This window comes from Amia ocellicauda, chromosome 7 (genome assembly GCF_036373705.1).
Source record: "Amia ocellicauda isolate fAmiCal2 chromosome 7, fAmiCal2.hap1, whole genome shotgun sequence".
In the NCBI taxonomy this organism is placed as follows: domain Eukaryota; kingdom Metazoa; phylum Chordata; class Actinopteri; order Amiiformes; family Amiidae; genus Amia; species Amia ocellicauda.
Window position 1 is genome coordinate 16,218,225 of NC_089856.1, and position 18,909 is coordinate 16,237,133.

Here is an 18,909-nt window from a genome sequence, read left to right on the forward strand (position 1 = left end):
TGAGTCTTGTGGGTCTGTGACTTGGGAACAAAAGTGTACAGTAAACTTTTCAGTGCAAGAGTCACATTTCTGACAGCCCGACCGATGGCTGCCTTGGAAATATGCTCAGCGTCGCCGATGTTGTATAGAAAACTCCCGCTCGAGTGCAACACAAAGAATTTGTTCCGAACTGAGAGCATGTCCATGATGTGTCATATGAACGATATGAGGGCTGAGGATATCGTTCAGATAAATGATCGATTGTGCAGAAAAATGGTAATGCTCAAACAGATGATCATCAGGGAATGATAAAACATCCAGGCCGGGTCTGATCACCCTCTCCCGACGGAAATTTCTGTGGAGTATTTGTGCTTCAATATCAACTGGCTCTTCAAGAAAAGGGCATGCCATGTCTGACCCCTCCTTCAGTCTGCAGGCTTCAGCTATAGAGGAGGAGAAACTCCGGGTTAGTTGAAGAAAACCTGCCAGCGAGCAGGTTAGCTTCACGGAGTATGTTGTCATAGTAAGTGACTCAGAGTTGAACTGAACTTGCTGTGAAACCGAAAACCCAGAATTTCCTTCAACTCTGAGTCAACGAACTCTGAGTTTTCACTAAACCCACTTTCTGAAACAGGGCCAGGGTAGAAAAATCTGACAACACAAATATTAATACATTGGTGGGTAAAGATACATTAATAATGTTACAATAATTAATGTACAATAATCAAAATGTATACAATTATTAAGAAAAAATAAAACTATAAAAACAAAAAAATTTCAGGAAACTACCACAATGCATTGTGGGTATGGTAAATTCTTTGGTTTTAAACCAGTACAGTGTAAAATCAACACTCTTTAATTTGACAGACTATGCATTGCATACTTATAAATATTCACTCATTATACTCTATAAATATGTTTTTAATAATCATAAAAGGAAGAGAGAAGTGTGTGGCCAAGCTTGCACAGTTGTCATGACCTCAGTAATATAATTTAATGTAAACATATTTAATAATTAATGAACGGGTCCAATCGGGTCCTGTTGGTAAATACAATTAAATTGCATATACCCGAGAACCATAGCAATTATGTCAGACCCGACCCAGATCCGAGTCAAATATGAAAATGTTGGACCCAGACCCGCTCGGGTCCCGGGTCGGGTCTCGGAATTTAGTGGACCCGTGAAGACCTCTACATCACATATAAGTTTGTGAGGAATAATTGTAATTTTCTATACTTTTGAGGCATAAGCAATTGAGAAATAACACTTACTACCCATGAACAAAACAAACAAACAAAAAAAATGTTACACGGTGTAATCAGCCCCAGTCTCCCCTATCATGGCTTTTAAGTTTTCAAAACATCAATGCATGAGATTTTGTGAGAACGTGAAGTGAAGCCTCAATGTGTGAGACTTGAGGGCTATGATATTATTATTATTATTATTATTATTATTATTATTATTATTATTATTATTATATCCAGGGCAACTTACAACATTAGCGCAATACAAAGTATACATACAGTCCCTATCTCTCCTCCAGTCACCTTCCCTCCCTCCTTCACACTACTACAGAAACATTAATCATTTTCTTCAGAAACTCCATTTCTTGCTTACAAACCCAATACAGGTAATTACATTTGATAAAAAAATAAAACCATTAAAAATAGTGACAATGCCCAGCAGTACGTGGGTGTAGTGCTCAGCCCTAGAGCTGCCAGATATTGTCTGGTCTGTAATAGTATGTCACTGGGTTAGTCAGCACAGTGCTTTGATAACTGTAGTGTTTGTGCTGCATATTTGAAATGGTATAAGGTAATGTGTTTTGTGTCAATTAAATGGTGTGCTGTGATGTCATTCTCTTTCCCTCCCCATCTCTCTCTGTTAATGTACTGTCAGTCAACCAGTGTTAATGTACTGTAGTAGTGTCCAGTCAGTCACTGTTAATGTACAGTAATGTTTCTCTCTCTCTATGATGTACAGTGGCTCACTCACTAACGTCACTGGGTGGCTATGATTACCCACATTCCTCCTCTCATCTCCTGAAAGGAGAGATTGATGTCACTTGGGCCATCTGTCTCTCTCTTTCTCTCTCTTCTGAGAGGATTAAGGAATCAAAGAGGGGAAAGTACAAAGGAACCGGAAAGTAACAGATAAAGGCTGACTTGTATTCTGTAGGAAACAACAGGAATTACTGAACAGGAAAATAAGAGCTATGGCTGACACTTGTGGGAAACAGCAAAAAATATTAATTATGTGGATAGTAAGTGGACCATTGTGACCTGGGCCAGGACAATAACATCATTTGAAAGCTATTTATATTTGTGTGTTAATTCCTTCTAAAACAGAAGGTTATTTTTGGGGGTTTGAAGAGTCAGAGGGTATCCACTGTATGAATCCTGTCTGTATGTCAATGGGAGGTCTAGAGATGACTTGGTGGTGTGAGAACTACTCTCAGCCTGACTCCTGTCTCCAGGAACACTTTTGTAGGCCTGATAAAAACTCACCTGTTAAAACTCACACCTACACCAACACACACACTGATACACATGCACACAGACACACCAATACACACATTGTGTTACAGAAAGACTCAGACTGTATTTTAAGTTAAATAAATTTCTACATTTTATTGATATGAATTTAAATTTCTATATACAGTACATCTAGACCAGAGAGAGAGCGAAAGAGAGAAAACAATGGAGACACAAGCACAGAATGACAAGAAGCCAAATAAAATAATCTGATTAATTAAACTAAATCAAATAAACAACCAATTGTAAAGAACAGAAATAACATCTGTAAGGAATATTAATTACAATAATAATACTAATAAATAATATTAATAAGAACAATAAAAACACTCACAGTGAATATTAGGTTAATACAGGAGGCTCTTAATTACTGGGAATTGTTACTGTTTCAGGGGCTCATTGGTAGATTATTAAATTTGTGCTCATTAGCAGATATCTGATATAATCAGCAGGTATGCTGCTAATTCAACTGTTTAATTATGATGTTGCTAATTGTATCAATCTGTTGCTAATTGGATGGCCTTGTTGCAAATTGGACAGGCAACCAGACTCCCATTGAAGTAATTGGACCCTCCCAGAAGGGAATACATTCACACTGATTACAACACAGCACAGACACACACAGACAGACAGAGAGGGGAGGGAGAGAGAGTGAGAGAGATGGAATGAGAGGGAGGGTGAGAATGAGATCAAGAGTGAGGGGGAGGGAGGTATGTGGGAGACAGTACAGCACACAGTAACAGGCACAGCACTAAGGACAGCAGGGAGAGACAGTACAGGGGAGGACAGTGAAGGTAGAGGAAGTGCAGGGGGGGACAGTGCAGGGGGCAATCCAGTGGGGGACGATGCAGGGCCGGGGGGACAGTGGCAGTGGGGGACTGCAGCAGGAGACAATATATGTCCACTGTGTGTGTGTCCTACTCATGTCTTGTTTGCTGCTGAGGCACTGGAGGGCTGTCAGCACAATACACTTATCATTCCATAATGGACACTGGTCAGTGTGATGTAATTGTGGCCATTGGTCGGTATTACAGTAATGGTAGACACTAATCAATATGATTTCATGGACATTGGTCAGTATGATATAGTGGTGGACACTGGTCAGTAAGGGGTCATAATCTTGGCCCATCAAACTAAACACTGTGTGTGCTGTGTGCTGGATATGGTCAGTAATTCCGAGACTAAATCAAGGTCAGAAATGGTCACTTGTATGTAGAGTGAAATGAGCCTAAAGACAAGGACACTAGTAAGAATTACATAGTGATGGATACTGGTCAGAATTACAGTGGTGGACACTGATCAGTACTGGTCAGGTCAGGGCATGTCTGCAGGGGGTATCTGGTGTCTCCTGTCATATGCTGTGTCATCACTCTCCTCCGCATCACTCCCCTCCTCCCCTCCCCTCTCGCGCTCCTCCTCGTCCTCCTCCTCGGTCTCGCTGCCTCTGTCCTGCAGCCTCTTCTGCCGCTCCCTGTCTCGCTCCCTCAACCACTCCCTCTCTCGCTCCCGCTCCTTCTTCACCGCCTGGTGAGAGGGGGGGTGGATTAATTAAAATGTATTACAGCATTGTAGTGTATCAGTCAGTCAGTGAGTCAATCAGTCAGTCAGTGTGTCAGACAATCAGTCAGTCAGTGTATCAGTCAGTCAGTAAGTCTGTGCCCATTCCCCTCTGTCCCTCTCCCTCACCTCCTCCTCCTGAGTGGGTAGTGCGCAGTAGGATGGCTGGGGGCTGTGGTGGTAGTGGTGGTTGGGGGGAGGGGGGCAGGGAGAGCGAGGGGGCAGCTGGGGTGGTTTGAGGGGGTCAGGGAAATCGGGCTCAAGCAGAGGAGGGAGCAGCAGCGGGGGGGCTGCCTCCCCATCAATCAGGGCCAGCTCCACGCGGGACAGATGGTCCACAATGCCGGCACCGAAAGAGTCACCAACAACATTGATGGAGGTACGCATCCTGTCACTGAGAGAGAGACAGAGAGGGAGAGAGGGACAAAGTAACATTTACCCCCCCATATTCATGATTTTATTTATAATTTATATATGTACATCTACACTACAGTACAGTAACACTAACTGACTGACTGAACACAACAGTACATTAACACTGACTGACTGACACACACAAACACTCACAGCAGCCAGTCCACTGCTATGAGGAGGCTGATGTCCTGAGTTGGCAGCCCCACAGCAGTCAGTATGAGCAGCATAGTGACCAGTCCAGCACTGGGGATACTGGCTGCTCCCACACTGGCCAGAGTGGCAGTCAGACTGATAGAAAGAGACAGAGAGGAAGAGAGTCAGTCAGTCCGTCAGTGTGTCAGTCTATCAGTCAATCAGTGTGTCAGTCTTATTGGTATGTCACTCCTGCTTGCCCAAGCCCCTCGACTGACCTGACAGTGATGATCTGGCCGGCATCCAGCTCGATGGCATTCATCTGGGCAATGAAGATGGCAGCCACGGCCTCATACAGGGCGGTGCCGTCCATGTTGATTGTTGCGCCGATGGGCAGGACGAAGCGGGTCACACGTTTGTCAATGTGCAGGTTCTCCTCCAAACAGCGGAAAGTTACGGGCAGCGTGCCAGCACTGAGAGAGAGAGATATGTGACTGCCTGCAACATACTGTTAGTTACCTGCCTCTAACTGTTGAATTGGGGGGAGGGGATTCTATCCATATTCCTAACTATGGATTTTTTTTTTTTCAGTATTTCAGTATTATAAGATAATTTATATTTGAATTTGAATTTGAGAGATGGAGCAAGACAGCAAGAGGTAGAGGGAGAGGAAGGAGAGGGAATGGAGGAGAGAGGTAGGGGGAGTATATATTCCAATATATACTTGTACTACAGATCTCCAAATATATGACAAATATATTTCCAAATACGTATATCTTCTCAGTTCCTATGCAATGCATTTGCATGTAAATATGAATAGTGCTGGGATTCCATCCACGTGCTCCTAGCAACTGTGTCAGAGATTTGACTGACATCTGACACACACAGTAGCAAACACATACATTCACACACAAAAACCCACACACAAAGACACACACATACACAGGTATTGTGGAATACAATTTTAGTCTTGGTTACATCACCACACATCACACACATGCACTATTCTACATTACACTGCACTATTCTACACTGCACTAAGGTTTAATACAGTTTAGTATAACACACTCGAGTGCATTATAATACAGTACAGTGTAACACAATCCAGTGCAGTGTTACACAGGGTAGTGCAGCCCCACAACACCCCTACCTGCTGGCAGTGCCCAGCGCAGTGATCCAGGCCTGGAAGATGCCAGCGTAGAAGTGGAAGGGGTTCTTCCTGGTGACGGTGAAGAAGATGAGTGGCAGGATGAGGCCACCATGGATACACAGCCCTACCATCACCGTCACCATGTACATCCCCAACTGCCTAGCAACTGTCTCCAGGTCGCCAATGGCAGCAATCTTCCCACAGATCAGAGAGGCAATGCCAATGGGGGAGTACCTGAGGGGTGGGGGTGGGGGTGGGGGTGGGGGTGGGGTTGGGGGGCAGAACAGTACACATTTCTGCCACACAGCAGGAAATGTATGGTTGCTTTCACACAAAATGCAAAGCAGTAAACACAACTCTCTACACATGACACAAAAATCAATTGTGTAAGTTTTGCCAAACAAAATTAGAACATTTGTTCACAGTCAACAACACATACTCCCACAAGTGTGAATCTCTACTGAACAAGTGCAAATCCTTATTGCTCAATTGTTCAATCAGTCCATAATCACAATGAAAGTGAGTTGGTGTTGGCATGAAATGGAGCAAGTCAGAAGACAAAGACAAAAGAAAGAAAGAGGGGGGACCACAACCATGAGCCCATAGAGGAAGAGGGTTGCGTCTACGCAGTGGCACAGCAGCTCAAAGGGGAAGACACAGAATAGATGTTTCTGATGACATATTTGCCACTATCATTGACCATGTGATAAACTATGTCCTTTCAATGCGGGAGGCTGGGCAGAGGGTGCAGCCCAATCTAAGCAGATCAAATGTTGCATCAATAATTAACGTGTTCAGAAATGGGAATAGGTAAGTGACTATAGATTACTTCACTGTATTACAGAACTATACGATATACACATTAGGAGTTTTTCTGTCATCTTGCACATACTTCATCATATATTTAATTATATCAATTTATAGAACAGAAAGACAACCCCACTCTGGTTGCCAATAAAGAGTTGTCAACATGGAACAGGAGGCTGTCATTGTAGATACAGTGGTTTCAACCAACTCAGTATGTATGAGGGAGATCCAGACTACAGATATACAAGAACATCAAATATTTCAGAATGTTCAAAGTGTCAGTCTGGCAGCTACTGACCGGGTCTTGAAACGACACCAACTCATCATGAAACAGTTGTACGGATACATTTTGAAAGGAATGGTGACAGAATGAAAGAGATTAAGGTCCAGTATGTACAGGTAAGGGCTCATCACAGTAATGGCTACCCATGTTCTTGTTGTGTTTTTCTTGAGGCAAATGTGTTGCCACATGTATTCATAGACGTGGATGAAGCAGGATTAAATTTGCCCAGAGTGAGCAGGAGTGGGACGAACATCATCGGTCACAGAGTCACAGTCATTATGTCATGCCAAAGAGGTAGGAATATTGCCATGTGTGCAGCCATCTCAAGAGAAGGTGTTCTTTACTGTTGGCCCATACAATACAGTACACCTAATTGCATTCCTCAATGTCTTGTACCATAGAATTGTACCACCTGAGCTGTTGAGGGCTGATATGCCAAACTTTGTAACAATTACATTGAATGTTTTGCTTTTATATTATTGTATATTGGATTTAAATATATAAGTTGTCAGTGTTAAATTTTGTAAAACACATAGTTTTGATGATAAGTTGTTGGTATACACCGATCAGCCATAACATTATGACCACTGCCAGGTGAAGTGAATAACACTGATAATCTTGTTATTATGGCACCTGTCAGTGGGTGGGACAGCAAGTGAACATTTTGTCCTCAAAGTTGATGTGTTAGAAGCAGGAAAAATGGGCAAGCGTAAAGGATCTGAGCGACTTTGACAAGGGTCAAATTGTGATGGCTAGACAACTGGGTCAGAGCATCTCCAAAACTGCAGCTCTTGTGGGGTGTTCCTGGTCTGTAGTGGTCAGTACCTATCAAAAGGAGTCCATGCGACGACGGGTCAGGGCTGTTTTGGTGGCAAAAGGGGGACCTACACAATATTAGGCAGGTGGTCATAATGTTATGGCTGATCGGTGTTATATATATATATATATATATATATATATATATATATATATATATATACACACAGCATCATTCAATGTATCAGGAGCAATACTGTAACTGAATAAAGTAAAATCTTTTGTCTAAGTATTGTTTGCTGTGGAGTGAAATACTTTCTAGATTGGTCTTCTTGATATGAGTCACTCAGAGAACATGAGTACAGCTCATGCTGGAGTGAAATGTTAACTGGCCATTTATGCTTTATTTGACAAACAAGCAGAAGACAAAGAGAGCATGTGCTCATGGATGACCATATCATATTTTGTGTTTATTGTGCCATTGTGAAATGGTGGATGGAAATAACTTTTTATAAGATGTCCAATGATACTGTTTTGATGGACTTATTTGATTTTGTGACATGTATTTTCTGTTTTGAGAGCCTATGTGCATGTTGCAAATTAGTTAATTTTGGCAAACGTGTTTTAGTTTAGGGCTGTGTTTTCATTGCTTTGAAAATGTGAATTCTGTTTGGACAAATGGGCTCAAGCAATCAAGAAAAAAAATTAATATACAGACTGACTGACACACTAACTGACACAAACTGACACACTAAATAACTGACTGACAAAGTAACTGACGGACTAACTAACTGTCTGGCTGACTGTCACCCTGACTGACTGACTGATACATTGACTGATTGACATACTTACTGACTGACTTCTGAACAATCAACTCTGCACAAAGAGAAAGAGATAGTAGAATCCCAGAGAGGAGAGAGTGTGTGGGCAGTGTGAGCAGGGTGTAGTGGAGGACAAGGCCCACCTCCTGCTGCATTGCCCCAAATACACAACCATCAGGAACACCTACTCCCACAGACTTATAGGTCTGACACCTGATCTCAGCTCACCAAGCAGGGACAACAGATTGGCCACCCTAATGGGGGAGGACACACAGACAGCAGAAAGAGCGGTACAATACATCACTGCCTGACCCACACAGAGAGGCAAACAGCACTGCAGGGCCCTAACACTGTGTAAACTGTCTATAGAACTATGTGTAATTCCTTACACTTACACATTATACTATACACACTATACTTACACACTAATTCCTGTACTTATTGTTCCCAATCACCCTGTACCTGAGCTCTGGACCTGTCAATCACTGCTGTGGGAACACTGATGTCAATTAGTCCTGTCAATTTGAATTTGAATTGATAGGTGGGGGAGAAAGAGACTCACCACATTATCATAGTGACCATTCTCATGATGATCTCGTTCAGGATGTTGAAGAACTCAGACATGAGCTTGGCTCGCTCTCCCATCTTCCCCATGCAGATCCCAAAGGTGATGAAGAACCCAATTAGACCTGGGAAAGAGAGAGAGAGGGATAGACAGAGGGAAGGGAGGGGAGGGGAGGGAAGGGATGGAGTGAGGGAGGGAGAGGGTTAATACACACACACTGACTGACTGGATACTACAGCACAACACTGTAAAGTCTCTCTCTCCCACCTCCCCCTCACTCCCCCTCTCCTCCCATACACTCCACCTCCCTCCCCCCCCCCCCTGCACTCCACCTCCCTCTCTCTCACCCAGTACATTCATGCCCCATTTAAACTCCAGTTTCTTCTGTATGATGATGGGGGGGGCACTCTGATTCCCCCCCGACGCACTGGGGGGGGCTGGAATCTTCTTAACCACTGTCTGAACCTGAGAGGGAGGGAGGGGGGAAGGTTAAGATAAGCACAATTATTATGAACAGGACAAAACTGAATGTCTAGTCAGTCAGTCAGTGTCTCAATGTCCAGTCAGTGTAGTGTCCAGTGTCCAGTCCCACTGACCTGTTGGAAGCAGGCCTGCACCAGGTTCTCAGGGAACAGGTTCCTGATAAGGTCCAGGAAGGCATCCACGCTGCTGACCTCCTGGCCACGGGGGGATGAGGCTGGCTGCCCTGCGGAGGGGGTACGCAGCTTGGGGTTCCCCGGGTGGATTCCCAGCACCAGGATGACTCCCAGGACAGCCGCAATGACCGTGGTGGACATGTAGTAAACCATTGCCCGACTGCCCATGCGGCCGCTGGAGCGAGCATCCAGACCAGCCAGACCTGAGGGAGGGAAGGAGAGAGGGAGAGAGGGAAAGGGAGTTGTATGGGAGGTAATGTTGCATGTGTTGGTACTGACTGACTGACTCATACATTGACTGACTTCTCCCTCCCCTGCTCTCCCTCTCTCCCCCCTCCTTTTATCTGTAACCCCACTATCCCCCTCCCCCTCATTTCCTCTCCCCCTCCCTCTGTACCAGTGATGAGGCTGGAGATGATGAGCGGCAGGATGAGCATCTTGAGCAGCCTCATTAGGATGTCCCCAGGGAAGGAGATGAGCATCAGAGAGTTCGAGTCCAGGCCGGGGATATATCTCAGCAGCATGCCAAACACAGCCCCCAGCACCACGCCTGGAGGAGGGAGGGCGGGAGTGACAGAGAGGGAGGGGGCGAGGCAGGGAGAGAGCAAGTTCATGGGGATACACTGACTCACTGATATATTGACTATTACATTGTTATAGGTGTCACACTTTCCTGACCACCTGAGGGCAGCATTGTAAAATATTGTAGCACTGTGTTACATAATACAGTGTGGTGTATTATACTGTTGTGCAGTGCAGTATAATACAGTGTATTGTACTGTAGTGTAGTATAATACAGTGCCCTGTACTGTCCTGTAGAATAATACAGTGTACTGTAATGTAGTGTAGTATAATTCGGTGTATAGTACAGTACCGTACTGCTTTACTTTACTATTGTATTGCCCCAGGTAATAATCAAAGCTTTTAGGTTGAACAGAACTTATAGACATAAACACACAGATAGAGAGACACACACACAGAGACACACACAGCCACAGACAGACACTCGCAGACATAGAGACTGACAAACAGGGGAATGTGTGTGTGAACAGCTGCAATCTGACAGAAGTTACTCTTCAGCCAAGGGCAGAAATTCACTGAATCCAATAAAGACTGGAGCTTAAGAGAGAGGGAGAGGGAGACGGAGAGGGAGACAGGCAGACAGGTCCCCCTGGGGTATGACCACAACTGGCACCTCCTGAGCCTCATAGGACTGTACACACAGCATTGCCTGGGGTGGGCTCCATGGGAACTCCCCAAAATTGACTCCCACAGCAGCCTGCCAACCCCGAGTCCTCTCCTGCTGGACTTTCCATCAGTTGTATTATTATTAATAATATTATTACAATTATTACTATTGTAATCTTCTTGATTATCATCATCATTATTATTATGATCATGGAGTCCTCAATGGAGTTCTGACCCTGGTGGCCCAACAGGAGGATTTACAGTTAAATAAGAGAGTGCTACATTCTAAGAGTAATCGAGGGAGCAGGGAAACATAAGAAAGTGTGTAAGAGTGCGTGAAAGTGCCGAGCAGCCCAGCAGATCAGGCTGCAGTGCGTCCTGAGTGGTCAGGCACCAGGTAGCACTGACTTCACTGGGTATGGTGTTCCAACACTGAGGGGCGATGGGGAGGAGGAGCGGCCTCTCTCTCTCACTACCAAGCTCTCCCGCTCTGTCTCTCTCACTCTTTCTCTGATCTTCCCCCACTCCCTCAGCGACAGCTCAATTTAGGGGGCCACCGTTTTCTCCGCAGTGCAGGGGGGGGTGTTAACGGTGTTTTCTCAGCGATGCTAGCAGGGGATTCTGCAGGTGATTTATTTAAGACTCCTCAAATTCAAATTCAATAAGCTTTATTGTCAGGGTGTTCTGGTGTTGCCACAGCTTATTACTAAACAAATATTAACTCCCTCCTCTGCAGCAGTGGGCGTGACCTGAGAATGCATCAGCTGTGCTGATTGGGTGACCTGAGCTCCCTCATTCAGACAGGACATTGACTGATTGACAATGCAGTGTCTCCAAGAGTGTGGAGAAAATGATAAACAGGCACACAGACACACACAGACACACGGACAGACAGACCGAGCACAGTGAGTGCGAGTAGTAGGTTCTTGAAGACCCAGCCGCAGTGCTGTAGGAAGCAGGGCTTGGGCAAGTCCTCTCCACAGCCCCCCCTGTCCACACACACACCCCCCTCCCGCACCCCTGCTGACGCAGAGTTCGTCATCACTGTGCCCTGAGAGAGAGAGAGATAGAGCACAAGAGAGAGAGAGCGAGAGAAAGGGGGGTAAATACACTGACTGACTGGTTTCCAAAATGTGGTTAATATTGTACAGCAAGAGAGAGAGTGATGGGATAATACTACAATGAGAGAGAAAAAGAGAGATTAATAATCCTTCAAAAACAGGGAGGAGTTAGTACGGTGAGAGAGAAAGTGAGAGGGGAGCAAGAGATCTTGTGTCTTCGGAGTCTATCTACAACAGGGTTCTCACTATAGATTTATTTGTGGCCTCAGAGTGTGGCCACCATCTCTTGCTGGTGGCCCCACTTACTTTTTTCCCCCTAAAATTCTTTATTAACATAAAGAGAAACAAATGTACATATACACATTAAATTAATTATTTAAGAGGACAGAAATAGTGCTACATAATGTTTGCAGACTCAATAATAGAAACGATTCTGTAATCAATTTAAAATCTCTTACATAACCAAAGTCCACATAATAATGGAAAAATGCAAGAAGTCCAAACTTACATTTTATTAATAATGTAAAGAAGTTAGTAGCCAATGGATCCCAAATGTTGGCCTCCTCTGCCTCCAGCCTTTTCTCTGATATATTCTAGCCAGGATGTATGTTGCTGCCTTCTCGCTGGAGGCAGGTATTTAACTTAATCCCCCAAGATGCCTCTCTACTGACTCACGCTGATGCCACCAGTTAAAATTCAATAAAGCTTTATTGACAGGACTGATTGACATCAATGTTACCAAAGCAATGACAGACAGGTCCAGTGCTCAAGAAAGGGGCAATGTACAGGAATTATGCATTCATTTGTCTCTCTATTCGCATGGGATTGATTGGCTTCAGTTTTCTTTGATACTCTCCTGGACTGCATCCTACACCTCCCTGGCTACACCGCTCCCCCTGAGCCTGGAGAGACACAGTACAGTACAGTATAGCTGGGTTTCTAGATATGGTACTGAAGACCTACAGTCCAGTACAGCAGGGTCTGCAGCCCTGGGCCTGGAGAGACAGTACAGTACAGTATAGAGTAGTATAGACCAATAGACTACAGTATAGACCAGTACAGTACAATATAGTCTAGGTCACCACAGTATTGCATAGATCAGTGTAATACTGTCAGTCACTCAGCAACTCACTGTAAAGACACTGTAGAGACACTAGACATTGCAGACAGACAACAGACACTGCACACTTTAGTTTCTGTGAGTGTATGTGTGTGTCTGCGTGTGTTGGTGAATGTGTGTGTGTATGTGTGAGTGTGGGTATTCATGTGTATATGTGCATCTGTGTGTGTTTGTGTGTGTGAGTGCGTCTGTTATTGTCAGGATTAGTACTTGTGTCTGATTGTTTGGTGTGAGCTTTACGGAGGAGAAAGATATAATCCATCACTCAGAGGGAGGGGGAAGGGGGTTAGTGACTGGGCACAAGAATACAATAACACTGCACTGAGAGAGAGAGAGAGAGAGAGAGAGAGAGAGAGAGAGAGAGAGAGAGAGAGAGAGAGAGAGAGAGAACAGAACTAGTTAAACTGTCTCTTTCTGTCAGTGTTAATGTACTGTAGTGTCCAGTGTGTATTATCATTCCTCTATCTACTCTCTCCCATCCTTCTCTGTCTCCTCTTCTCTGCCCTGGCATCCTCCCTCCCTCCTCCCTGTCTCATTGTATAATCTGGGTGTATTAATCTCTGCAGTTTGAACTTCTTAAGTCTATCCTTCTCTCTGTCTGTCACATCTGCCCTACACATCTATAAATAATCCCCTCTGTCTCTCCATATCTCCATCTCTCCCGTTGCATTATTATAAAACACACACATTAGAAATGTGTCTGTGCTGTAGAGATAGAGATAGAGTCTGACTTGACCAATACAATGACTGGCCCCTCCAATACTTTTAAACTTTGAGAGAGGAGATGGGTGATGGGGGTTTAATATAGACACGCTGATGGATAGAGAGACAACAGACACCTTCTAGCGGCATAACACTATGCTGTTATGCAACCCACTACAACAACCATTGTCACTTACTATACTGTAACTAACACTGTAAAACCACTGAAAGCCATAGTCTATAGCAACACAAACCAGCAGTCAACATAATGAATAACAAACATTATAGAGCACAGAACTGTGGAAAACAGGAGAGAGGGTTTGAAAGACAAAGAGAGGGGCAGAGAGAGACAGAGAGAGGGAGAGAAGGAGGGAGAGAGTGAGACAGAGGAGAGACGTAGACACAGAGAGACATAAGGATAAACTGATAGATTCAGAGAGAGATAGAGATAATATTGATTGAGATATATATAGATATGTAGATATATGTAGATGTAGATATAGAGATTAATAGATAGAATGTAGATAGAGAGAAAATGTACATAGATTGAGAGTGAGATTATAAATACTGTAAATATGGAGAAATAGAAAGATACATAAATCGATGGATAGAGGTATTACAGATACAGAGAGATGTACAAACAGATCAAAATAATGTAGAGACAGGCAGGCAGGCAGGCAGCTGTTCTTACCTGTTGTGCTGGTTTGCCGTCAGTCCACAGAGAGAAGTGAGGGAGGGACAGCGGCGTACACATCAAACAAAATGTGTGTGAGAGAGAGAGAGAGAGAGAGAGAGAGAGAAAATATCTGTCTTTGCGTCATTTGAGTAAACTCTGAGATTAATAAACAGCTTGATTCCTTGATTCTCTCTCTCAGTCTCTCTATTCCGGTACAGTGTTAATATATCAGAATGTCCAGTCAGTCTGTGTTGATGTACTGTAGTGTTCAGTCAGTATTAATTTACTGAAAGTGTTTCCAGACAGTCAATGTTAATGTACTGTAGTGTCCAGGACAGGCAGATATGATTTCTCTTTATAAAGTCAGATACAGTACTGTGCAAAAGTTTTAGGCAGGTGTGAAAATATGCTGTAAAGTAAGAATGCTTTCAACAATAGAAATGTTAATAGATTATATTTATCAATTAACTAAATGCAAAGTGAGTGAACAGAAGAAAAATCTATATCAAATCAATATTTGGTGTGACCACCCTTTGCCTTCAAAACAGCGTCATCAATTCTTCTAGGTACACTCCACTTGAGCATTTGTATACATGAGTGCATTCACTTATTACAGAGCCATAGAACACACATATGTGTGAATTTATATGTATTTATATAGCCTGCCTACTATATATACAGAGACACACAACTATTTTGTATTATTTATTATACTGTATGTTTGTAATTGATACATTAACTTGAGACATAACCCCAATAATTAAGTTTTATAGAAATAGTCACGACAGCTGGCAGCGATGGCTGGAGGCTACTTGAAACAGTTGGCCAAGTTGTTAGGGAACAGCGCTGGGAACCTGGCGATTCGGGTTTGAACATGAACTAGTAGCAAATCAGACAGCAAGGCAAATTCAATTAGATTGGATCATTATTCGAATTCAGCCAAACTTAATGTAAGAAATCAATAATAATAATAATAATAATAATAATAATAATAATAATAATAATAATAATAAAGGCATCCACATATCTACTGAAAAAAAATCGCATTAAAAAAAGAGAAAAAATTGTTGTTGAGATCAAAAATAAAAAAATCGAATGCAAAATGTATAGAATTGTAAACCAAAAAAATGTATCAAAAGCAAAACAAAAAAAAAACGATAGCAAAACTCGGCTGCAGTCCCTGCCAGTTTCTTTGCTTTCGATTTTTTTTTCGTTTACGAGTTTTGGCGCTGTTTTGTCGTGAGGGCGGGGTTTACAGGGAGGCGTGGATCATGGGGCTCCATTGGTCCAGTAGGTTTGAATGAGGTTCTTCCTAACCCAATCAGTGAGCAGAGTGGGCTGGTCTCGGGTGATGTGTGTGTGGGATGGGAATCGACTGTCTCGGTTTCAACAGCAGCGCCTATTCAAGCAACTCCCTACACATCCTGTGTGTGTGCATAGTCCTGCAGTCAAAAGCTGGAAAATCAGTGGATCCCACTGCCCTTTGAGCCCAAACATACAGCACTGAAACAAAATACAGGATTCACCTGCAACGTGCAGATTAAAATGTTTAATATCATGTTCATATTAATGTAACCTGCAGGAGCACTTTAATTCAGCTCCTCAGGTAACACAGCCCCAGACTGATTTAGCAAGAGGCAAATGGAGGGGGATCGTATTCATTAAGAGCATGTGATGTCCCAGTTTATGTTTAGGTAAGAAACACACACACAAACACACACACACACATACATACATACATACACACATATACACACACACACTATATATATCAATCAGTTCAAGTTTTGCTCTCGATTTAACATTACTTGCTTTAAAAGTTTTTATATATATATATTTATATATATATTTGTTTACAATTCTATACATTTTGCTTTCGATTGTTTTATTTTTGATCTCATCATCAATTTTTTCTCAACTTTTTTTTTGTTTACAATATTTTTTATTTACTTATGGCGCTAATTTGAGCCCATACGATAACTATTGAAATTCAACATCCTGAAGACACTTGCACTGTGCAGGCCAAAAGAGACTACAAGCATTTACACTGCCATTTCTGATCCTGATCAAATGCATCGGTAGCATCTGATCCTGCTCAGAAATAGCAGTGTAAACGCTTGGCAATCAGATCAAATGTGCCTCTCAGAGAGATGGTACAGATCAGGATCATATGCAGCATTTGATCCTGGCATTGTGGAGGGTATGGCTGAAGCAGTCTGAGATCCTTCACACCATCAGAAGAGGTAGAAGATCGAGAGGAATGAGAGAAAATGTAGAAAATTAAAATTAAATAAATGTTAAGATGGCTAATTGTGTCAAATAAAAAAAATAAAAAAATAGGTGTAACATTATTCAAATGTCACTATGATGTACAGTACATTTGTTACTGAACCCAACTGTGAACTTCTACTTTTGACTGTTTGCCTTTAATGTATGCAATACGGGATTTATTTTATGAATTAAATCACAGTTCTTCAGATTTGTTTCCCCCATTAATATTATTTGTATGCTGTACAGTAGTGTATGTATGTTCCTGTACCGTACTTTGTGTATGTGTAAATAAGTCTACATCTTTTTAAAATGTATTTTTCAATTATAAACAAGGACCAGCTGCCTCAGATTCAGTAATGTGACCGTTGATTTACTGAAGTTCAATTACAGACATAACGGTATAACGGTATACAAACGCAAGAATACAGTGGAGGGATATTCTTCCCGCCCCTGTATTCTTGCGTTTTAAAGCACATCTATTTTTTCTTTCATACTTTCGGTTTTGACTTTCAAATGGGTGAATTAAGATATGTGCAGAAATATCCTGTAGAGCTGAAAAAACAACTGTAAAAAAAAATAATCTATGTGTCTATATGGAAATTGTAAGGCAGTTTATGTCTACTGTACAGTAGTGTTTGTATGTTTCTGTATATGTGTCAATAAAATCTGTGTTTCTACTGTAGTACTGTTGTGAGTTTTGTGAGATATTGACAACAGCTATCGCTATGAAACAGGAGCAGTAATGACTGGAGCCTGGAGTAATGGTCTGTGTCCCCCCTCCATTAAACTCTCCCAGATATAAGTCTAGTTTTCTTGAATTAACAAAATATGTAACATAGGTGTGTTGGTCATTCAATAATACAGTCCAGTCTGTGTGTATATATTGTAATGACCCTTCATTACAGACTTTTCTAATACACTTGTAAATGTGGGGAATCCGGTGGCGCTGATTGGGGCAGCAGGCAGGATCCGACTCCTGTGCAAACGCAGGTGCCGACAATTTAAAGTGCACGGGTTAAAAAGCCGGAGAGATGTTTAGAGCAGGAGTCGGAGCTGCATGTTGAAACGGACCTTAATTTGTGTTGCTGCCCAGTGGCCGGCGACAGATAGCGAATACACAGATATAGAGAAGTAGCTTCTTACCTATCCCCCCCCCCCCCCCTTTTTCTACAGGTGACTGTGTGAACCTATTCACATACACTACCTGCACTGTATATTACAACGCTGTGGTGTAAGTTAATATGCTGCTGATCTGACTATTGCACTTTCGTGTTTATCTAATTTGTATACTATTGTATTTTACAATATAAACAAAGGGATTATTTACTACTTGTTTTGAATTAGTTGTGATTCAAGAGTCCTAAAAGGGTGCTTTGTTTACAGCTGGGTTGGCGGTGTAGTTCAGTGGGGTCTCGTTATATTTTACGGTATATTTATTGGGTGTTATATATATATATATATATATAGCGTTATTGTGTATTTGTTGATTTTGTGTGATTTATTGTAATTTGCTGTGGAGTTCTTCTTGGTTTATAGTTGTGGGTGTTTATTTCCCTTTATGTTTTGTAGGGTATTTTGGAACTTTGTTACTGTCAGAAACTGCCTCTGACTTTTCCCCCATAACCCTATTTTAACCTGAAGCACTTTTTATACATTTAAGAATAAATAGTCCTATTTTTTATGAATGGTTCCCAGGTGTTAGTAGTATGTGTACTAACATTGGCTTCCCTATTGTAGTTTAATTGTACAAGAGCAGACCTTACTGGGGTTAAACAAAGGTGGTGGCAGCGAACCCAACACACCCCATAGTTAACCAGTTGGGTTCGCTGCCACCACCTTTGTTTAACCCCGGTAAGGTCCGGTCAGACAATAGGACACCAAATCTCCCCAGGACATCAAATAAATACTCCAACTGCACTCGACTGAAGGCTGTTGTAACGAAGCACTGCCGTGGATAGTAACCCAGGTGCGGAGAAATAGGTAGTCAGAGACAGGCTGGGGTCAATGCCGGCAAACAGTAGTGATGCATGCATCGAAACCTGCGATTAGAAACTGCTTTGAAACATTTGAAGCACCGTCGTTTCGAGTGTATATCAAAGCGCCAGGGTCAAGCGCTTACAACAAGCGGAGTTCTGTTACATCATAGTGTTTTGAAAATGTTTCAAACCTTTGCCGCTTCAATGCTAGGGGTGAAACTAATTGAAATAAAGAACAAACCTCTGGTCACTAATCAGGT

General features: G+C 42.6%; 1 protein-coding gene across 1 annotated transcript; it reads right to left on the reverse strand.

Annotated features, from left to right (window-relative positions):
• Positions 1 to 2,583: 2,583 nt before the first annotated feature.
• Positions 2,584 to 11,885, reverse strand: slc1a9 (solute carrier family 1 member 9). The gene is made up of 10 exons (XM_066710221.1): positions 11,741 to 11,885; positions 10,053 to 10,205; positions 9,596 to 9,858; positions 9,347 to 9,464; positions 8,997 to 9,123; positions 5,768 to 6,001; positions 4,896 to 5,090; positions 4,639 to 4,773; positions 4,201 to 4,465; positions 2,584 to 4,038 (listed from the first exon to the last, which is right to left on the reverse strand). The coding sequence occupies exons 1-10, from the start codon at positions 11,883 to 11,885 to the stop codon at positions 3,829 to 3,831; spliced, it is 1,845 nt and encodes a 614-aa protein (XP_066566318.1). The 3' UTR covers positions 2,584 to 3,828.
• Between the last annotated feature and the right edge of the window lie 7,024 nt (positions 11,886 to 18,909).